Here is a 21,767-nt window from a genome sequence, read left to right as displayed (position 1 = left end):
CAAGTGGGCCCAGGCCTCAGCTAGAATACACCGAGCTTGCCGAGTAAGCTGAAGGGCTGCTTCTGGCCCACTGTTCGGTGGAGGTCAAGGTCTGCGTCGGACGTGCGGTCAGATTTCCCGCCCTGAGCACAGGATCAAGTTGGCTCCGCCCCTCTATTTTGCCCACCTCGCGTGCCTCGTTCTTCCCCGCCCCCTGCCTCCAGAGACATTTGGCCAATAGAGACTCTGTATAGGGGATGGGGCGGGACAGGGTAGGGGCCGCTGCGGTAGAGGGTGGTGCGAGTCTGACGTTGGGTTTTCTGTGCGCCAACACTTGGCCGGAGGGTCCTGGGCTGCGGGCAGAGGGAGCACGGGCGGAGGCGGCGTACGTGCCCTGCGTGAGTGCGTGGTGGCGGCGCGTGCGCGAAGCGAGTGGGCGGTGTGGCAGGTCCTTGTGCGTCCATTCCCAAGACCCCCCCCCCCCGCAGTTTCGCTCCGGGTGACTCCATGACCCAAGACACTCCAGCGTCCGTGCCTCTCCCTGAGCAGCCAGTCCGGTTCTCCGGTCCCACAGTGCTTGCAGGTTCGACCAGCAGCCACATATTGTCATGGTGATTGTGGGCAACTACTGTGAGGCCGAAGGGCCCGTGGGTCCGACCTGGGCTCAGGGGGGCCTGAGTCCCTGCTTCTTCTTCACGTTCGTGTCCTCGACGCTGATGGCCCTTGGGACTCTGGCCTTGGTGCTGGCTCTTCCCTGCAAGCGTCGGGAGCGACTCGTTAGCGCGGACGCTTTGTCTTGGGGGACTGGTACCCACATCGCTCCTTACGGGCTGCAGCTGCTTCTGGCCACACTTCAGGTGGCACTGCCACTGGCTGGCCTGGTTGGCCGGGTGGGCACCGCCCGGGGGACCCGGCTGCCAGGCTACTTGCTGCTGGCTTCTGTGCTGGAGAGTGTGGCCAGTGCCTTTGGCCTGTGGCTGCTTGTGAAGGAACGGAGCCAGGCACGGCAGAGTCTCGCAATGGGCGTCTGGATCAAGTTCAGGCACAGTCCTGCTCTCCTGCTTCTCTGGACCGTGGCGTTTGCAGCTGAGAACTTGGCCCTTGTGTCTTGGAACAACCCGCAGTGGTGGTGGCCAAGGGCAGACCAGGGTCAGCAGGTGAGGGACCTTGTGGAGAGAATGGGAAGCACTAATGGCAGGGCCTGGGAAGAAGTACTGCATGTGTGGACTTACTGGCTCCATACTTTAGGATGGCTCTTATAAAAAGAAAGGAGTGCTGGGTGCTGATAGCCAGCTGGTGGGGCGTGCCTGTGCTGAGTCACTGTGTTTTTTTTTTTTTTTTTTTTAAAGCCTGTTAGGTGCTGGGCTCCTGAGGAAGGCTCAGTGTTATGAGAAGTAGTCAACGAGATTTTAGTGTCATTCACATTCTGTGCACATTTCATTTTAGGTTCAGTTTGGTCTGTGGGTCCTGAGATATGTGGTTTCTGGAGGGCTGTTTGTCCTGGGGCTCTGGGCCCCTGGACTTCGTCCCCGGTCCTACACCTTGCAGGTTATTGAAGAAGACCAAGATGTAGAAAGGAACCAGGTACACCTTGTTTTCTGAGTCCTGAGATGTGTGTGTGTTGTGTGCATGCGTGTATGCACTCTGGGTTTCCATCCCAGGGTCTCCTGAATGCTAAACGTGCTCTACCGCTGACCTACATCTCCAAGTCCTCTGAATCCAGATGTCTATCTTTATTTAATTCCCTGTCATCATTCCCTCTCCCCATAAAGAGTTAGTTCTTTTCCCAAACATCAATTTGTGACCCAGTAGCTTTCTAATCCCATAAGAGATTGCTCAGACACTTGGGAGCTATATCCCCATACATTTTTCCATGGAACATTTTTGGCTAGTGAGTTTCTTTATCTCTGAGCTTCTCTCCTCTGTGTGTTATCATCCTAGGCTGGATTGACAGACCAACAGTCTACTTGGCGAGACTTTGGCAGGAAGCTTCGCCTGTTGAGTGGCTACCTATGGCCTAAAGGGAGTCCAGCTCTGCAGCTGGTTGTACTCATCTGTCTGGGGCTCATGGGCTTGGACCGAGCACTCAATGTGTTGGTCCCCATCTTCTATAGAGACATTGGTGAGGGGGAGAAGGAATACAGCTTAGCCTGCTGGTTCTTCCTTGGCCTGGTGGATGAGGTGGCTCTTACCTAGGGAGATGGGACAGAGGGAGGTGGGACAGTGGGAGCTAGGTGGTCAGAAAAGGACAGCTTGGGGCAGTTTTGCCTGAAGCAAATCCCGGGTGCCCAAGTGACCTTTTTTTTCCATAGTGAACTTGCTGACTAAGAATGCCCCTTGGAGTTCCCTGGTCTGGACTGTTACCACCTATGTCTTCCTCAAGTTCCTCCAGGGTGGTGGCACTGGCAGTACAGGTGTGTGGGACCCTGCACTCATCCTGGTTGGCATCAATCCCTCCCACAGGCATTCCCTTACCCCTGTGCCTCATTGAGGATTCCTTTCCCAGGTCCCTCTGTGCTTTTAGACCTTTCATATCTTAGTGTTGGGCTGACATCCCTCAGCCTCAAGCCCTATTGAGGCTTCCCTGCTCCCTAGGCTTTGTGAGCAACCTGCGCACGTTCCTGTGGATCCGGGTGCAGCAGTTCACATCGCGGCGTGTGGAGCTACGCCTCTTCTCCCACTTGCACGAGTTATCACTGCGTTGGCACCTGAGTCGCCGCACTGGGGAGGTGCTGAGGATTGTTGACCGGGGCACATCCAGTGTCACAGGGTTGCTCAGGTGCCACACGAGTGGAAAGGGCATTGGGAGGGTGGGACCCTGAAGCCGGGGTAGAGGAGCTATCAGAATAGACCTTGCCTGACCTGCTACCCCTCTCACTTGGTTTATGTTTTGTTTTATAAATCATAAGAGTGATATATACACTGCTGTCATAATAACTTAATGCAGACAAGAAGAGATCTCAGTTATATCTGTGCAGACTCACAGAATTAATATACTGTGGAAAATTTTCCTAAATCAGGTTTTTAGGACATAGGTGTTGTTCTTAGAGTTCCTTTAACAAAACCTCATGGGGGTATATTTTCATCCATGCATGAAGATCTCTGCTACTCACCATAACTGATAACTTTATAGAGAATTCTGTGATTTGGGCATGCCATGGTTTATTTAGCTGTGTATCTCTTGAAAGACATTTAGATTGATTCCAGTCTGTTGCTGTTGAAAACAAAACACTACACTAAAACTCCTAGAGGTAGGGTTGCTGGGTGTCAGCCACCAACCTTTTGTCGCTTGACTTGCCCCCTTAGCTACCTGGTGTTCAACATCATCCCCACGCTGGCTGACATCATCATTGGCATCATCTACTTCAGCATGTTCTTCAATGCCTGGTTTGGCCTCATTGTGTTTCTGTGCATGAGTCTTTACCTCAGTGAGTACAGCTGGGTGAAACCATCTCTCTGAACTATCTAGGGCTTCCTTGGCATGAGCATCACTACCCACTTTGGGGAGGCTGAGGATTGGTGGACTTGATTAGGATATGGCTCCTCCTGGCATGGTGGGCAGGTTTCCTGCTCTGTCACGTTGAACCTCAGTTCACCCTAGATAAAGGACCAGGGAGGGACATCCTTGTCACATTAGGTCCCTCCAGTGACCTCAGGTCAAGGAGAAACTCATTTATGCAGTAAGATGCATTTTGCCTTTACCTCAAGACGTTTTCCACTCATAGGCCTTTGAGTAAGCTGCAAAGATATCTTAGACGAAGCTCCTCTCCTCAGCAAGCTTAAGGCTCTCTTCCTCTTGAGTCTGGGTCCCAAGGGCCCTAGTATAGGTTTAGTATATATGGCAGGTAGTGGACATCAACGCTTAGTCTTTGTTGTTGAGGATGATGACTTATTCTCCCTTCCCCTTACCCTGTCACCCTCTAGTCCTGACTATCGTGGTCACTGAGTGGAGAACTAAGTTTCGCCGTGCCATGAACACACAGGAAAATGCCACACGGGCACGAGCAGTGGACTCTCTGCTAAACTTCGAGACAGTAAGGGAGGCCTCAGGGGCAGTGATGAGAGGCACAGAAATGTGGAGGAGGGTGGCTAAGACCACTGGGGTGATGAGGACCTAGGGTTAGTGATATTTGGAATCAGGAAGGGGGATTAGGAATCTGGATGAGTGACCTGAGTGCTGTGTGCTATTTGACTTCATCAGGTGAAGTACTACAACGCTGAGAGTTATGAAGTGGAGCGCTACCAAGAGGCCATCATAAAGTATCAGGTGAGGATGTGAGGTATGGCCTCCTAAGAGCAGCAGGCTGGTCATCTGGGTATTGTCAGGGCTGAGAGTAGTATAGTCCAGGTGGTGAGATCGAAAGTTTGGGATTTGGTGATGGTCAGCGTGTATTTGACATTCCTCGCTCCTGTGTCATTACCTTCAGGGTTTGGAGTGGAAGTCAAGCGCTTCACTGGTTTTACTGAATCAGACCCAGAACTTGGTTATTGGACTTGGTCTCCTTGCTGGCTCCCTCCTTTGCGCATACTTTGTCAGTGAGCAGAAGCTACAGGTGAGGCAGAATCTGGAAGAAGAGAGTGGGGTCAGGGAAGAGAGGGGCCTGGGGCCTGTGTCTGAGCCTCCAGGCCCATGAATGGGAAGTGGGCAGGGCAACAGGAAGAGCAGTCTGCAGACCCCCTATAACTTGTCGGCTTCCCTGGGTCTCCACAGGTTGGGGACTTTGTGCTCTTTGGCACTTACATCATCCAACTATACATGCCCCTCAACTGGTTTGGCACCTATTACAGGTAATTGCTGGCTCTCACCTGTTTGATGTGTGTGTTGCTATTTCCCAGCTCCTCAGAGGAACCCCAACCCTCACCCTTCTTGCAGGATGATCCAGACCAACTTCATTGACATGGAGAACATGTTTGACCTGCTGAAAGAGGAGGCAGAAGTGAGTGGAGAGAGGAGTGGGGCTTGGTTGGGTTGTTTCTTGTGTCTGGAGTTTTTTTCATTGGCAGGTAAAGGAACTTTTTTCATCTGCCAGGTGAAGGACCTTCCTGGAGCAGGGCCCCTTCACTTTCAAAAGGGCCAGATTGAGTTTGAGAATGTGCACTTCAGCTATGCTAATGGGTGAGCCCTCCTCTTTTGCCTTCTTTCCTTTCCCCTTATCCATTTGCATACTGCCTTCCTGCCCCTGGTCCTGCTCTGAACCTTGGCTTTGCAGCTTACCACTACCAAGGAAGAGAGCCTAGGTGGGGAAGGGCAGCACCCAGTAGTGGCTCTAGAAATTGGAATAGCCTGCTGACCCCTCCCATACTTCTCTGCAGGCGGGAGACCCTGCAGGACGTGTCCTTCACTGTGATGCCTGGACAGACACTGGCCCTGGTGAGAAGACACCCAGCCACTTGGCCCACACTTCTTGAGCTTCTCTCATTCAGTGCCTGTGGCTCATGACCCGGACTAGGAGTCAGAGCCTTGTTATAATGCAACAGGAATGAATGTGATAGACTTCATGGGTTTTGGTTGCCTGTTGGAGCCTTAAAAGACCTGAGTGGACCTGAGTGTTTCCCTTATGTTTCCAATGCAACAGGTGGGCCCATCCGGGGCAGGGAAGAGCACAATTTTGCGCCTTCTGTTTCGTTTCTATGACATTAGTTCTGGCTGTATCCGAATAGATGGGCAGGACATTTCACGGGTAAGGTTGCTGGGGACAAGACTATAATTGAGAGGCCTGTGTATAGAATACATGATACACATCTTCTGTAGTGGTCCAGGAAAGCAAAGCAGTGGCGGCATATTTATTTCTATGGATGGAGAGAGGTGAGAGAGGGTGAATGATTTGCTCACCCAGCTAGCATTTGCAGTGGTGATGGCAGGATTCCAATCTTGGACCTCTTAGCCCTTGTGCTTCCTGCCATCCCATTCTACTTCCCAGGCCTAGGGGATCTCACAGGGTGTGATATATAGTCTTTTGGCCCCAGGTGACCCAGACCTCTCTCCGATCCCACATTGGAGTTGTGCCCCAGGATACTGTCCTCTTCAATGACACTATTGCCAACAACATCCGTTATGGCCGTGTCACAGCAGGGAACAATGAGGTAGAGGCTGCTGCACAGGCTGCAGGCATCCATGATGCTATCATGACATTCCCTGAAGGTGAGGTACCTCTGCAGAGTCCCCTCCCCTGCCCAGTGTAGTCCTCTTAATGCTTCTGATCTCTGGTTACAGATACTAAGTTTATTATATGTGACTTGAGGGAGGTGGGCATATCCACAGGGTACGAGACCCAGGTGGGTGAGCGGGGACTGAAGCTAAGCGGTGGGGAGAAGCAACGAGTTGCCATCGCTCGCACCATTCTCAAAGCTCCAGACATCATTCTGCTGGATGAGGTGAGGCCCCAGCACCCTTCTCCCCTCTGTTCTCCCTCTCTGTGCCCAAGCCACTTCTGCTAGGCATTTTCCCACCTGCCATAGGCATCACCCATCTGTTTCACCAAAACCCTTTATGGTTCTCAAGCCCAAACTCTATTTCCTGAGCCTCAGGTAGCAAGCAGCCTGCATCCTCCTCCCATTGGGATCTTTGGGTGGCAAGGACATTTTACCCAGACCCTCCCTGTAGGCAACTTCAGCCCTGGATACATCTAATGAGAGGGCCATCCAGGCTTCTCTGGCCAAAGTGTGCGCCAACCGCACCACCATCGTGGTGGCACACAGGTACAGGACTACCAGACCTGGGTGGCTGGCAGTGTGGGCCACTTCTGGTACAGTGGCAGATAACTGATCTCTGACTTTTTAGGCTTTCCACTGTGGTCAATGCTGATCAGATCCTTGTAATTAAAGATGGCTACATTGTGGAGAGAGGACGGTGAGACACACAGGATGAACAGGGGAGGGGCTTCTAGAGGGGGGGGTCCCTTGCTGTCCCCTTTGTTCTCTTATCTCACTTTCTCTACAGTGAAACTTATGGTTGGTGCTCACACTTGCTTCCTCACCCCAGGCATGAGGCACTATTGTCCCGAGGCGGGGTATATGCTGATATGTGGCAGCTGCAGCAACAGGGACAAGAAGAAGCCTCTGAAGACACTAAGCCCCAGACCATGGCTCAGTGACAAAAGTTGTGGTTTCTTCCCTCTCACACACTAACTCAGGGGAATAAGATGTGTCCCTTTTCCCTGGCTTATTTCATCCTGGTCAGGGGTTTGGTGCTAGCTGTTATGAGGGAAAAGGGCCTTTTAGAAAAGTATTTTTTGGGAAAATAAATGTGTGGAATGTGCGAGATCACTGTGGCTTTGTCTATGGGGCATTGTGAGGGACCTATGTTCTTAAGTCAACAGAGCATTTCTGACATTTACTGTCTTGGTTAGAGAAGGAAAAGAAACACATCACTTGGATATCTTATTAACTGCCAAGGTCTTTATTCCTTCCAGGCCCCTCCCTGCCCACTACCTATGTGGGGCAGCCCCCACGCAAAGGGATGACATGATGAAAGGGGCTGAGAGTGGGGCTTGGCTAGCACCCACCAAGGGCCCAACCAGAAAATGGTTCTCAGTTACTTTCTTCCTGCAGCAGAAGAGCTAGCAGGACCTTTCATAGGCTCAGCTCGGCAAGCCTTCTGGTGCTCCTGGGAGCGGCCTCCGCCTCACTTCTGCTTCTCTCTGCACTCCAGGTTGCTGTGCGCCTCTTCTCTCTGTGTACCCTGGAGGTGTGAGGGCCACAGTCCTTCTCAGCTGAGCCTCCCTCCCCAAGCCCAGGACCCTAGCACAGGCTGCAGTTGGACGGCTTCAAGCTGCGGCTCTGCGCCTGGAGCAAGGAGGGGGAGGAGGAGGAGGAGGAGAGAGGGTACAAAAGTCAAGGAAAAAAGAGGAAAGGCCTCATTTCAGAACTTAGCACCGGCTGGGGTCACACTGAAAGCAAAAGGATAACCATCATCCCAGCACGTGGAGGAATACCCCCTATACACAGCTTCTTACTCCCTACTAGCTCAGGGCCTCATATTTATCACACTATCATACCTGCTGCCGTTGGTATTCTGCCTCACTGGCAGATAATGCTTGAGCTAAAGCCAAGTCTTCTTCCTCCTGAGAACTAAGAGAAACAACTTGAGTTGGATGACAGTAATTTTAGATTTCAGTCATCCAGTCTGCTAGGCATCATGGTGCTGAGCACCTCTAGGTATTACTGCAGTCTTCATAGCAATCCAGGATGGATGCCAGTATTGTCCCCATTATATAAAGGCAATGAAAGAACTGGTCAAAAGTTATCTTGAGCCCAAGTTCTTATTATCTTGTATTGGGTCAGAGTGGTCTCCCCTCCCTCCAGACTGAACCCTTGCCTATGTCCTACTCTCTCTCTCTCACCAGAGTAGATAGATACCTTGGGATTTGGGGTTTGGTCTCTGCCAGAGATAGTTCCAGGGCACGTTGCAGAGCCTCATCCTCACTCTACAAAGGAAGATATAAGACAAGTTTCCTTGGACATTACTCTCTACCTGGGTTTGCTTCTGTCCATCCAACCTTGCCCAACTCACCAAGCCATTCTGCAAAGTAATCACTGGAGGGACTGTCCGGGACAGAGATTGGGTTGTGGCTCTATGGCAGACAGATAAGAGGCTGAGATTAGAGATGTGAAGGGGGAAAAGGGGAGGGGAGAAATGGACAAGCCTACCTGCTGGGAGAAGTAGAGGAAGGTAAGGTCCGACTTGGGCTAGGAATGGTGCTTGCAGAAGAAGCCAGACCTTGTGATCTGGAAATGGCAGCAAGTCTGTAGGGAAGACAGTCTTGGCAGGCCTTTAAGAACATGCCTTACCCAGGAAATCAGAAAATGAGTAACTCTAGTTTGAAAAAGAGCTAAAAGATTCCCTTGGCCATTGAGGACAGGGTTGAAGCTTCCCAATTTGTAGTAATAGAGATCGAATCAGTTGAACAATTACCCTGCCTTGCTGGTTGGGTGCCCCTCCCCAGAGCAATCATGGTCCAGTGGGTGTCGGTGCTTGATGCAGAAGTTTCGGCCACAGCGCTCACAGGTCAGTTTCATCATCTCGCGCTGCCGGCAGCCAGAGCGTTCACACTTGTTGGTGAAGATCTGAGGTGAGTTGGAAAAGTTTAAGTCTGAGATTCTACCCCTTCTCCAGCCCCAACACTGGAGTTCACTGTTTAGATTTGCAGGCACTGGTAATCCCAGCTGGATCACGATTAACCCTTCAATCACTGACCTTGCGTTTTTGCTGTGCTGGATCAGAGCGACAGTCTCTGTCGATGTGCTCTCCCACAGCCCGGTCAGGGGGCTCCCCTCTGGCCACAGGCACAGGTACATTACACAGGGGACACACGGGTACCTGGATATCCTATAGTCAAAGGGCAGGAGTCAGTCTGTGGCCCACTCCCAGTGCAACAAATCTCTGATCCTGAAATAACTTTGATATCCCCCCCCCCACTAGTGCACAAGAAAACCCAATGTTCCCCAGTATTGAGCCTCAAAAAGACAATAACAGGGAAAATGTAGGGCAGATTCTGGAGATTCTGAATGCATTCACCATCTGCCCCCTCTCACCCTCACGATCGCCCCCTCACCTTTTGGTAAGCGGATCCACAGTGATGCTGGGCGTAGGCCACGTGGTCTGCACAAAAGATGCCTGAGCAGGCATCGCACTTGAGCGGCAAAAAATCTGCAGGAAGTGGATCGGATTGTAGGTCTAGCAGGACCTGGCTGTCCTTTCTTCTCACTCAAGGCTGCCACTCGGGAAGAAAAACGCCACCCTATTGGCAACACACTGCACCCCTTCCCTAGTCCAATACCTTTTGCCACGCCCCGTCGCCACCGCCCCCAACTTCGAGCTCCGCCCTTCTCTGACTTTGCCAGCCCCGTACCCCTCCCTTCTCATCCCACCAGCGGTCCCAAGCCCTTTTCTGCTCCGCCCGCCTCCCCGCGCGCTCCGCCTCTCACCCAAGCGCTGACAGCTTGGCTCGGAACAGTGAGCCCCAAGGTCCGGGAACTCCATTGCCGGGCCGGGCGGAGCCTGCCGGGGTAAGAAGCGAGGGCTGAGCTTCCCTAGGACCCTCACTCCGGATCCGGACCACCACCCTGCACTCAGGAGGGGGCTCCCGGTCCCGCCCCCTTCTCTCCCCCTCCCAGCCGGCGTTACCAGAGCCTCTGGGCTGCCGGTCCACCGCTCCCACTCTTCCTTGGGCGCGCGCGGGCGCGATGACGTCATCACGCAGGGCGGCCCGCGCAGTCTCAGGGCAGAGTCGGGAGAGACCCATCAGAGCCCCGCCTCTCGCCCTGCAGGTCCAGGAGTTGGGTACTAGTCTGAGGTCCGTGGGTTGCCGCGCACCGGTCTGGAATCCTGAGCTCTGCTGTAACTCCGGGAAGGGTCTTTCTCAGTCCTCAGGGATGAGCGGAAGGAACGGTGACGGCGAGGACAAATGCTCTTTTGGGGACAAGGGCTGGCTGGGATAGTCTGGAATCAGGCTTTTCACAATTTGGTCTCTGGCCAGATTCTCATTCCACGCCCTCCCGCTGGCCATTTCATTCATGTCCAAGGTTTACCTACTCTTCAGGAGCTGACAGCTCTCATAATTCTTTGCAGTGCAGATCCCTCTCCAGAACTACAGATCCCTCCTCCAGGTCTCAGCTTTGATGCCTTCCTCTGAGACTTCTCTGACTCTTCTCATTCTGAGCGAGGCGCACCTTCTATGCCATCTCTCTTCCAGCACCCATAGCACCTCACTGTAATCAGCTCTGCAACCCCTGAACACATAAATATACTTGGGAGTTGGGGACCATGTCTATTCTCTGTCAGGTCCCAACACCTAACAGTGTCTGTAAGAGATTTCAGACTTGTATGTGAAATCTCAGAATTTATGAACACTGAGCTCTTTAGTAATTGTTCTCTTTTTTAAAAAAAAAAATATTTTGTAGTTGTAGATGAGCACAATACCTTTATTTTATTTATTTATTTTTATGTGGTGCTAAGGATCTAACCCAGTGCCTCACACATGCTAGGCAAGCATTTTACCACTGAGTGACAACCCCAGCCCAGAAATTGTCCTTTTAAGGGGCCTGTGTGAAAGCTGAATCCCCATGGCAGAGGACCCTTAAGTGCACACCTAGATAGAGTCTCCAGCATGTCATTAGCTTTGACTTCAAGTTGTGACCAGAGATTCCGACAAATCTTGAGCAATAGGATTAATCTAGTGAAATGACTTGTAACAATCTTAAAAGAGACAAGTGAAATCAGTGAGTGAAGGCGATTAGCCATAGCTTTGTTCATAGACTTTGAGAGGAGAAAAAAGAGTCACATAATTACATGACTTAAATCCATGGGTGTAAGCTACAATATCAACTTTTTTTTTTTAATGGAGCTCAAGTGTCCCATTAGTCAGAGGTATTGTAGATAAGAGTCTCTTTTCCAGCTGGGCACAGTGGCAAACGCCTGTAATCCCATCGGCATGGGAGGCTGAGACAGGAGGATCTGAGGTCAAACCCAGCCTCAGCAAAAGCAAGGCACTAAGCAACTCAGTGAGACCCTCTCTCTAAATAAAATACAATGTAGGGCTGGGAATGTGGCACAGGGGTCAAGTGCCTGAGTTCAATCCCTGGTACCCACCTCAAAAAAAGTCTTTTTTCCTGGTTCTTGGTTCCTATGACAGTGTGGTTAAATGGCAGATGGCTCTTATGTTACAGGTTCAATCTTTTTTTTTTAAGTATTTATTTTTTAGTTGTAGTTGTCATATCTTTATGAATCTCATTGGCTAGATGCAGCAGTCATATCTGCCAGACCCATTTCTGACTTCAGTTGCTGCTACAGTGGACAGGGGCCATGAGTCCACTTCAAAGCACAGCTTCAGCTTTTCTGAAAGACTAAGAGACTGGCTTCTCATTTTCTTTTTCTTTTCTTTCTTTTTTTTAGTTGCTGATAGACCTTTATTTTATTTATTTATATGTGGTGCTGAGAATCAAACTGAGTGCCTCACACATGCCAGGCAAGTGTGTTATGCTAAGCCCCAAAGGCACTCGACCATTGAGCCACATCCCCAGCCCTATTTTGTATTTTATTTTAGAGACAGGCTCTCAATGAATTGCTTAGTACCTTGCTGGTTGCTGAGGCTGGCTTTTATACTCGAGATCCTCCTGCCTCAGCCTCCCAAGCCACCAGGATTACAAGCATTCGCCACCTGGCCTTGCCCTCACTTTCAATTGTAGCCTAACTTATCTCTCCATTCTGGAGGGCAATTGAACTCTTGAGCTTATTTCCTCTGTTAACTTATCCCCATGCCTAGATTTATGGGGGGATAGAGTCACCAACTCAAAAGAAGAGGATATAGCTCTCAGTAGTAGCGTGCTTGCTTAGCATGTGTGAGGCCCTGGGCTCAATTCCTCGAACTACCAAAATAATAATAATAATAATAACTAAGAGGGAGAGAAACAACTACCCCATACAGGAGGAGTCGGAGGCAGTTAAACAGCAAAGTATGCTGAGGTTGGAAAGACTCAAACTGGGGCTCCTAAAATAAAGCAGCAACCAATCTAATATGCCCACACTTCATTCAAGAAACATTCCAGATACATTAAGAATATTCTAGCTAGTGTTTTCCAAATATGGTGCATGGGTAATCTGTGTCAGAACTCCTTCAGGTGCTGGCCGTGGTGGCCAAAGCCAGTAATCCCAGTGGCTCCAGAGGTTGAAGCAGGAAGATCCCAAGTACTAAGCCAGCCTCAGCAATTTAGTGAGGCCCTAAGCAACTTAGCAAGACCCTGTCTCAAAATAAAAAAATAAAAAGGGTTTAGGATGTGGCTCAGTGGTTGAGTGCCCCTAGGTTCAATCTCCAGTACCAAAAAATAAAATGAATTATTTCACATGCTTCCTCCTGATTCAGAAGCTCTGGGCCCCAGAATCTGCATTTTAAAATATATTTCATATATGAAATTCAGCATCCATTCTTTTAGATTAAAACATGAAATTGGTAATATTTGACCATTTTTATACTTAAATTGTTTTCCCAATGTGGTTTAACTAATCTAAGCAGCATATGTTACTGGCAAGAATTATTTTTTCTGACCTATCTAATCTTCAGCCTGCGGGTATCAGAGTGCAGACATAAAAGAAAACACTCTCTGTGTGGAAGTGTGATTTAAAGTCCAATGGGGCTGGGATTGTGGCTCAGCCGTAAAGCGCTCGCCTAGCATGGGTGGGGCCCGGGTTCGATCCTCAGCACCACATAAAAATAAAGGCATTGTGTTGTGTCCATCTACACCTAAAAAAAATAAATATTAAAAAAAAGTCCGTGCACCACGGGGTTGGGGATGTAGCTCAGTGTCAGAGCGCTTGCCTAGCATGCATAAAGCCCTGGGTTCAATTCCCAGTACTGTAAAATAAATAAATAAAAATCAGATATACTAAGTGTCTATGTACTTTATCCTCAGACGTCCACTGTTATTTAACTAATAGGGCAAAAGAAGAGGGTACTAGGTAGGATATATGTTAAACTGCTATAAAAGAAACTCAAAATAACAAGAGCTTAACAACAAACAAGTTTAATTTCTTGCTTGTGTAATAATCCAGGGCTGGTATGACAATACCTGTCAGGAACCCAGGTGCCTCCTATTTTGTTACTTCTCCATCCCTATGATTGTCTTTGTACCTGTGGTTCCAGATAAGGAAGCAGAATGGGCAGGGGGGGGGGTGCAGGGAGGACACACTTCTTTCATTTAAGGGCCTGACCCTAAGTCTGCATTAATCGCTTCTGCACATTTTGCACTGGCCAGTGTTTAGTCGATATGATCTACCTGGCTCCAGGGAAGTAGGAAATAGAGTCTTTAACTAAGTGGCCTCATGCCCAGGTAAAATTTCAATGATTATGTCAGTGAAGGAAAACAGAGTTGGGAGACAACTAGTGTCATAAAGGCATCTAAAGAATGACTCTTATGCTACGTAGACCATCCTAAATTTGAAATAATAAGAAAGGTGTTAGGTCATGTAAAGTCACACAGCAGCCAAAATTGTGAAAGGCATTTATGTTAGCTCATGGTTTTTGAGGATAAGAACAACAGGATTCAGTGCCACTTTGTCAATATCCTGCTGTGGCACACTGTGAACCCAGCAACCACTTCCCAGCTCCCTCCCCTAAGGACAAAACACTGATTTTAATCATCATACACCAAGCAGTGATGTTTTGCAACTCTCTTTACAGCCCCAGGGATGTCTTTAAATGATTTAAGTTAGTGTTGTTTAAGCTTTTTAAACCATTACCCATATTAGAAATTGCATTTTATTTCCAACACACACACACACACACACACACACACACACATGGTCATGAAATTAGTACTTGACCTTATGTTTGATAAAAATGCTGGTTGCTATACACTGTTGACTTCCCATCTCACCTTCCCATTAATGAGTTGCAACCTGTAGTTTGAAGAAAAAAAATGTTCTAAGCCAAAACTGCCCTCATTCCCCATGGGTAAAACATATAACAATATGGGTATGAAAGAAAAAAATACTGCAAACTTTCTCTCTCTCTCTCTCTCTCTCTCTCTCTCTCTCTCTCTCTCTCTCCCCCCCCCTCCCACCCCCCTCAGGTGCTAGGAATCACCCACATGCTGTACCACTGAGCCATACACCCAGTCCTTTGTTTTAATAAACAAATATTAGATTTTAAATAATTATTTTCAAGTCAAACTGTGATCAGCTGGATTCAAGAATTGCACTTCTTCATTTGTTTATCTTAACATTTGTCAGCAGCTTTAGAACTGAAGGCTTCCCGTTGGGGGACCTTGGAATGGAGCAGACATAATAAAGTCAAACACTGCCCCCTCTCCCTGCTCCAGGCTACCAATGCACAGATAACCAAAGGCTTGGAGAACTTGAAAACAAAATTGTTTGCAGCTCTCTCTTGAGTATAAGCCAGAATTTTTTTTTCCCAGTGCTGGGGATCAACTGAGGGCCTCACACATTCTAGGCAAGCACTCTAAGCACTCTGCTACTGAGCTACATTCCCTTCTCTGGAGCCAGAATATTTTATCTGCCATAATTTACCTCACCTCAGAGACCCCACGACCACCAAAGAGAGTGAAGGTCTCACATATCTCTTCTCTGCAAAACCTTTTCTGACTAATGGGTTGTAGTCCAGATAGCTATTTGCGTTGACCGAGAGCCCAGGGTGCTCACCTGTAATCCCATCGGCTCTGGAGGCTGAGGCAGCAGGATCTCAAGTTCAAGGCCAGCCTCAGAAACTTAGCAAGAACCCAAGCAACTTAACAAGAGCTTGTCTCAAAATAAAAAGGGAAAAGTGTTTGTGGGGGTGTGGCTCAGTGGTAAAGCATCCCTAGGTTCAATCCCTAGTACCAAAAAACAAACAAAAACTCCAAGGCTTTCTCACTGGATGTTACTGACTTCCCCAGATTTAAGAAGAATGATGCACAAACCAAAGTCTCCATTTCCCAATACATAGTTTACATTTCATTTCCTTGCCTCCTGAAGAAAGGAATAAAGGAGGACACTGAGGGAAATCCAATAACATTTTGCAATTTGTGCAGCTGTTCCAAAAGATATCAATTAACAATTGAACAGTGCTTAAGTCTCTTTTATTGTAGATCAACAAAGCATACCCAGACCTGTTAAGCAGCTTTGTGCACTAGTTCTGGATAACTGAGCTGCAGTCTCTCTCTGGAACAACAGACATCAGCTTCTCTATAAATCAGCAGGTGCAGTCATGGCCAAACATCTCTTATTTCAGCCTCAGCAGGTTTAAAGTAGACAAGGTCAACATGAGGATGGCCAACAAGGTTGTCTTGGCCCCAGTCCTACACATACTGAGCTTGAGATTAGGTTACTTGCTTCTGGAATTAGGATCTGAACCCAAGTTTTTGTATTGACATAAACCCTATGGCCTTTCCATTATACAACATCATCTCCCGAAAATCTATTCTTTTAACTTTCTGAACAACTGGAAGAGGACATATAAGTTATGATTTTCCTAAAGTGTAGAAAATCACTTCATGGGTTATCAATAATCAAACACCTACCAGCAGAAGGTACTTAAATATCTAAGTGAGATAACCAGGATGGGGAAGCTCTTTGATTGGAGCTGACTTCAGGTCCCAGGAGATTAGTAGGGCAGCATGGCTGTGCCTCTGCTTAGGTCTGCCTTGCTTTCTGGAGTGTGGTATACAGTCTTTGTGACAATATTCAGTCATTTGTCCTCAGGTGCCCTAGCTCTCTAGGGAATTAATTTAGACTCCTACTTTAAGCAAATAGTTCAAATTCATCTGACTTTACAGGCTACAAAGTGATTTTGAATGTTCAACCCAAATGTTATATTAGGCCTTGGGCATAGGGAAAGCAGATAATTTATGATCCTTGGCTCCAAGTCATTCAGCTTTTGTTAATAAAGACACAGAAACAACTAATTCAAAGTGAGGAGGTCCTGTGTCTGTCATCCTAATTATTAGGGAGGCTGAAGCCTGAGAATCACAAGTTCAAGGCTAGCCTCTGCTACTTAGTAAGACCCTGTCTCAAAATTAAAAATTTTTAAAAAGAGCTAGGGATGTAGCACTTGCTTAGGATGTGCAGGGCCCTGAGTTCAGTTCCCAGTACTGGGGAGAAAAAAGTGAGACATGCATAATACAGTGGTTTTCAAACGTTTTCAACCTTAGCTAGGATGACACACCTGTAATCCCAGATACTTGAGAAGCTGAGGCAAGAGAATCACAGGTTCAAGGCCAGCCTGGGCAATTTAGTGATAACATCTCAAAATAAAATAAAAAAGGGCTGGGAGGTAGCTCAGAAGTAAAATGCTCCCAGGTTTAATGCCCAGTGCTGCCAAAAACAAAAAAACTGTTTTCAACCTTGACCCACAGTAAGATAAATAGTTTATATGTCCTACCAATATAAATATAAATGTTGCTTAATGTATACTGAATTAATTTATGACCCACTGATTTCATGACCCCCAGTGTGAAAACTATACTCTAATAGATATGCAGAAGGTTATGGGACATAAATGGGAGCAAGTAATGCCCCAAAATGAGGATGGGAGAACACAGTGAGTGTTCTGCATGAAGACAAGATGAAAAAAGTATTCTGGCAGGAGGAAGGGGATGCAAGAGCTTTCCAAATGTTATAGCTCATCCTCACATATAGAGCAGAGAGAAACCTGGTCCACGAAGGTGGCAGATAAATATTCTGATAAATATGGCCAATTGAATGTAGATATTTTATGTGTGCTTCCTCCCCAGTCCACACCAAAATGTTAGGAAAGGAGTAAGAAGAACAGAAATGAAACAATCCAGGGAAGTATGACAAGTCCATTTTTAGAAGCTGGAAAGCTAATCAAAGAGGGATAACTGATTGGGGAATCTAAGGACACTGAACCCTAAGTATCAAGCCAGTGTAGACTGAGGAATTGGAGTGGTGGGAAGTCTCAGGAACTGGGAATATAACACCTGTGAAGGTAGGCTGGGAGGAAGGGTGTTTAAAGTTTGTCTTAGTCTTGAGTTCTAATAACACAATACACTGGGTAAATTATGGAGAGGTTTATTTTGGTTTATATTTCTGGCTCAAATTTGAGGGACCCACATCTGATAATGCCCTTTTTAAAAAAATATTTAATTTTTAGTTTTAAGTGGACACAATATCTTCATTTTACAATATGTGGTGCTGAGGAATGAACTCAGTGTGGTAATGTCCTTCTTGCTGGCAGAGTCCCGAGGCTGTGAGAGACAGGAAGCACAGGAAAGACCAAACTGGCTTTTATACAGGCCTCCTCTTATTTTTTTTATTGTACACATATATTTAATAATAGGTTTACACAGAATGCTAAGAGCATTTTTCTTCATACCTCACAGAGGCGTGAAAAATACAGACTTTCTATTAATATTCATACCCACAGTACATCCAAATCTAACTCCTAAATAGATGCATTACAATTTGCTTAGAATTTAAAGGCTTAATGGCAAAACTCAGAGGAGGAAAGAATATATAAATTTATTTTACATAACTGGCTGAAAAATAAATTTGAGAGATAGTAAATAAAATTTAATATGGTCTCATATGCCCTGAAGAAGGTGGTGCCCGACTGGGAGGGGTAATCATTATGCCCACATAATCTCCTATTTGGAACTTATGCAACTGCAACGTCATGAAATTGTCAGTCCTCTTCCTGCCTGACATGGTGCTGCCACTCTCCTTAATAGCCAGGTCTTTTAAGATCCATAAAAACAATTGCAAAATTGAAGTGTGTTCCCTTCTTTTTAGCTTCTGGGTAGACTTCTTTTACTACTCAAGTCAGTTCTTTCAAAGTTGCATCCGTCCAAGTATAAATCTGCAGCTCGCTGGAGGGTACGTTTCTGCGGGAGAATTCATCCATTCGGTGGTGGCAGCCTCGTTACTGGTGGTAAAGACTCAAAGTAGCAGCGGGCATGTCTTCTCTGGGTCACTTGGCTTCTCTGGCTATTTCTTAATTTCCTCCTGGGTAAAGCGTGATTCTCCATCTTCCGAAGGCTGAAGGGCCTGCGAGACGCTCGCCCTGGCCTCCGACTCTGGCAGACAGCATGAGTACCAGCAGACCCACTCTTGAGATATTCCCATTTAATGAATGGATGGATTTATCTATTCAGGAGAACAGAGCCTGTTTTAGTCAATTTTGTGTGCCTTGACCAAAATAGCCAACAAGAACAACTAAAAGGAGGAAAAGTTTATTTGGAGCTGTGACACCAGCGCTTATTATTGATTCAGTCTGAGATGCAGTTAGATTTAATCAAACCCATTTTATTGATACTCATCACACTTAAGACACATCCTAATTCTAAGTCCTAACTGAGTCTACACCCAAGGGTCCCAGATGCTCACTTGTGACGTGTCATAGGTCTGGGTCTCTGGAACTCAATCTGGGCTGAAGGGGTCTGTACAGGCCTTCTTTCTCAGTCTAGGTTCTGTTAGTCCTGTCGCCCTCCCACCCCCCCAGAAGTCTAGGTTTTTAAGTCCTAGTTCACTTGTGCTTGCAGCTGATAACTGGGTGAGGTCTGGGGTGTACACCCTGGGTGTAGACTCTTACATCACTAACTTAAGTCTAAATTCTGCAGTTTATCTAAGTTTTGCGGTTCACCTTATATCATGGGCACATTGCTTATAGTCTTTTATCCAACACACACACACACACACACACACACACACGCACTAATTAATAGAATCAACAGTCAATAATCCTTTAATATTTCTGGTATTCATATCAGGCTGACATTTTCAGAGGTCTCAGTCCATAGATGACCCACTCCATTGCTCTACCCAAGATGTAGCACATCATGGGGAAGGAGCCCAGGAGAGTAAAGATGTTCCACTTATGTTGGGTTCAGGGAAACAGAGAAAGAGGGCATCCTTTCAAGGTATCTATCCAGAGACCCACTTCCTCCAACCATGCCCAACCTTATAAGAGTTACCACCCAATCAGTCCATTCAAATGGATGGACTGATTAGGTTACAGATTTCAGAATGTGATCATTTCATCTCTGAGTATTCCTGCATTAACACAGGAGTTTTGGGAGCTTATATCCAACCATGAGAGAGCCCTAATCAGCTGGTAAGGATCCTACTTGGCCCTACTCATAGTATTTCATAATAGGGATTAAATTTCTTCCCCACCCCTTTCTCTCTCTTGCTGGGAACCAAGCCCAGGGCCTTGCCCATTTAGGCAGGTGATTTACCACTTGTACCACCAATAAGGATTTAATTTCAGCATAAGTTTCAGAAGGGACAAACCATATTCAGACTGTAGTATAGTCTGTCTAATGAGCACTTAGATTCTCAGATTCCCTCCTCTAGCTTAGAAAACAGGTTATTTCTCCCTCCTACCCCCAAAGAAGGCAGGAGGCATACTCTCTGCAGAGAGTAAACCAGACGGGGGTCCTTTCACCTGGCTTCAGAGCACTGCCACCCAAGCTGGAGACTGGGGAATTCTTCTCTGGGGAGCTGCCAGACAAAGAGAAAAGATTCATGGATACTGGCATTGGGGGTTCTCAGCAAAATGGTCGTCTCTATCGGATCTCCCTGCAGGGAAGATGCCGAAAAAACAAGTTGGAGAGAACATTCAGTTGGCCTTTAGTTGTTGTTGGTGGTGGTTTTTTTCCTTTTTCTTCCTTCTTTCTTCCTTCCTTCTTTTCTCTTTGGGGTGCTGGGGATCAAGCCCAGGGTTCAAATGCAGTAAGCATTCTGTCACTGACCTACATCCCCAGCCCTCAGTTGTCCTTTAAAGAAGTGCCTCTGCTTAAGTATAAAGGAGGAAACCAGGGTTTGAGGTAAATCTACTGTGAAAGAGATCAAAGTCAAGAAACAGGGGCTGGAGTTGTGGTTCATAGGTAGAGTTCTTGCCTGGTATGTGTGAGGCCTGGGTTTGAGCCTCAGTACCACATATAAATAAAGAAAACAAAAAAATCAATTCCAACTAAAAAATATATTTAAAAAAAGTCAAGAAACAAATGGGGGAGGGGACCAGCAAAATGCAGGAAATGCTAAAATATAACTATTATAATAATGATGATAAATATAACATCAATAATTGACATAATGTCTTCAGAGAGCAGATTTTTCACCTAATACCCAGGATCAAGAAACTATAAAAAGGGATACTCAGAAGATAAGGAAAGCTCTTATCAATGAAAAATTCAGAAGAATGGTTGCAATGTAAATTTTATGTTAAATTATTTTTTAGTTGTAGATGGACACCATACCTTTATTTTATTTATTTATTTTTATATGGTGCTGAGGATCAAACCCAGTGCTTCACAGGTGCTAGACAAGTGCTCTACCTCTGAGTCACAACCCCGGTCCCTGCAATGTAAATCTGAGAAAATATTTTAGAAAATAGAACAAAAATACAAAGGAATGGGAAAATATATATCAGAAAACTAGATTATTGGTCCATGGATTTCAAAATTTTGTCAATAGTAATGGCAGAAAGAAAATGGATGAGAGAGAAATATTAAAAAAAAAACACACACAGAATCTAGAAAACCATAAGGAGAGCTACTAACAGAAGAGAGAAGTCCCGCAGTGAGGGACATCCAGACATTTTTTTCTTTAGTTTTTCCTCCCAGTACTGGGTATTGGATTCAAGGGTACTCTACCTCTGAGCTATATTTCCAACCTTTTAAAAATATTTTATAATATTTATTTTTATTTGTTCTTTTAGATATACACAACAATAGCATTATTTTGAATGTTATATTATAAATGCATGGAATATAACTTATTCTAATTAGAATTTATTTTATTTGATTTTGAAACAGGGTCTTGCTCAATTGCCCAGGCTGGTCTTGAATTTGAGATTCTCCTTTTCAGCTTCCCGGAACAATGGGATTATGGAGGTATGCCACCACTGTACCTGGCTTGGGTTTTTTTATGTTCTGTGACATGAAACTTTAATATCTGAGTATTCCCACCTGTATGGTCCTTGCTTAGCATCTAGATTGCCATCTTAAGTGACAGCCACCATTTTAAGAAAATTTTCGCTTTCCAACCCAAGGGCATTTCTGAGAAAGGCTCACTACTCCCTCAAGTTTACCCAACCCTTCACCTCCCGCATTGGGACCCGCCCAGCTCTAATCTCTGAGCCTGCCCCCTGAAAGTCCTGAATCCCAAGCCTGTTTGGTCTCTTTCTGTCTATGGAGAGATGTGCCTTTATTTGTCTGACAAATAATCTCTCGTGTGTATCTCTACCTGATTTCCGTCTTTCATTTGTTGCTCGCCTATCTCCCGGTTCTTTGCTTTCTTTTCACAACCTTCTCCCTCCAAAAAGATGAGGCATTGT

General features: G+C 46.7%; 2 protein-coding genes and 1 pseudogene across 5 annotated transcripts; 1 reads left to right on the top strand and 2 right to left on the bottom strand.

The window, feature by feature from the left end:
• Positions 1–51: 51 nt before the first annotated feature.
• ABCB6 (ATP binding cassette subfamily B member 6 (LAN blood group)) lies at positions 52–7,237 on the top strand. Its single transcript, XM_081262305.1, has 19 exons — positions 52–1,136; positions 1,426–1,563; positions 1,921–2,101; positions 2,292–2,393; positions 2,575–2,758; positions 3,286–3,407; positions 3,904–4,013; positions 4,181–4,246; positions 4,407–4,532; positions 4,691–4,767; positions 4,853–4,916; positions 5,010–5,095; positions 5,293–5,350; positions 5,556–5,660; positions 5,947–6,121; positions 6,242–6,354; positions 6,584–6,678; positions 6,761–6,829; positions 6,962–7,237. The coding sequence occupies exons 1-19, from the start codon at positions 588–590 to the stop codon at positions 7,071–7,073; spliced, it is 2,532 nt and encodes an 843-aa protein (XP_081118431.1). The 5' UTR covers positions 52–587; the 3' UTR covers positions 7,074–7,237.
• Positions 7,238–7,357: 120 nt separating this feature from the next.
• ZFAND2B (zinc finger AN1-type containing 2B) lies at positions 7,358–10,199 on the bottom strand. Of its 3 annotated transcripts, none has more exons than XM_081262332.1 (10): positions 10,106–10,199; positions 9,907–9,979; positions 9,534–9,628; positions 9,176–9,307; positions 8,894–9,045; positions 8,629–8,706; positions 8,492–8,552; positions 8,338–8,405; positions 7,977–8,049; positions 7,358–7,660 (listed from the first exon to the last, which is right to left on the bottom strand). In XM_081262332.1, exons 1-10 carry the CDS (start codon positions 10,172–10,174, stop codon positions 7,604–7,606), a joined length of 858 nt encoding a protein of 285 aa, XP_081118458.1. In that variant the 5' UTR covers positions 10,175–10,199; the 3' UTR covers positions 7,358–7,603. The 3 variants fall into 3 exon arrangements, with proteins under 3 accessions (XP_081118458.1, XP_081118457.1, XP_081118456.1); XM_081262331.1 differs by having other exon boundaries at positions 7,358–7,764; positions 8,629–8,724; positions 10,106–10,189; XM_081262330.1 differs by having other exon boundaries at positions 8,629–8,724; positions 10,106–10,189.
• A 7,802-nt stretch (positions 10,200–18,001) lies between these two features.
• Positions 18,002–18,518, bottom strand: LOC308630541 (histone deacetylase complex subunit SAP18-like; annotated as a pseudogene). The gene has a single exon. The product of its transcript is annotated as a histone deacetylase complex subunit SAP18-like (transcript).
• Positions 18,519–21,767: the final 3,249 nt, after the last annotated feature.

Source organism: Spermophilus citellus (assembly GCF_964194105.1).
Source record: "Spermophilus citellus genome assembly, chromosome: 11".
Lineage (NCBI taxonomy): Eukaryota > Metazoa > Chordata > Mammalia > Rodentia > Sciuridae > Spermophilus > Spermophilus citellus.
Note: the sequence above shows the minus strand (reverse complement) of the source record. Positions and strands in the feature narration are given on the sequence as shown.

What these genes read in the sequence shown, in the direction of transcription:
- ABCB6 (XM_081262305.1), top strand. Translation starts at nt 588, where the DNA reads ATGGTGATTGTGGGCAACTACTGTGAGGCCGAAGGGCCCGTGGGTCCG. An exon ending in TCAGTGAGCAGAAGCTACAG is followed by an intron (nt 4,533 to 4,690) that starts GTGAGGCAGAAT and finishes GGGTCTCCACAG; the next exon opens with GTTGGGGACTTTGTGCTCTT. An exon ending in CTGGACAGACACTGGCCCTG is followed by an intron (nt 5,351 to 5,555) that starts GTGAGAAGACAC and finishes CCAATGCAACAG; the next exon opens with GTGGGCCCATCCGGGGCAGG.
- ZFAND2B (XM_081262330.1), bottom strand. Translation starts at nt 10,174, where the DNA reads ATGACGTCATCGCGCCCGCGCGCGCCCAAGGAAGAGTGGGAGCGGTGG. An exon ending in TCCTCTACTTCTCCCAGCAG is followed by an intron (nt 8,553 to 8,628) that starts GTAGGCTTGTCC and finishes TGTCTGCCATAG; the next exon opens with AGCCACAACCCAATCTCTGT. An exon ending in CAGAATACCAACGGCAGCAG is followed by an intron (nt 7,661 to 7,976) that starts GTATGATAGTGT and finishes TCACACCTCCAG; the next exon opens with GGTACACAGAGAGAAGAGGC.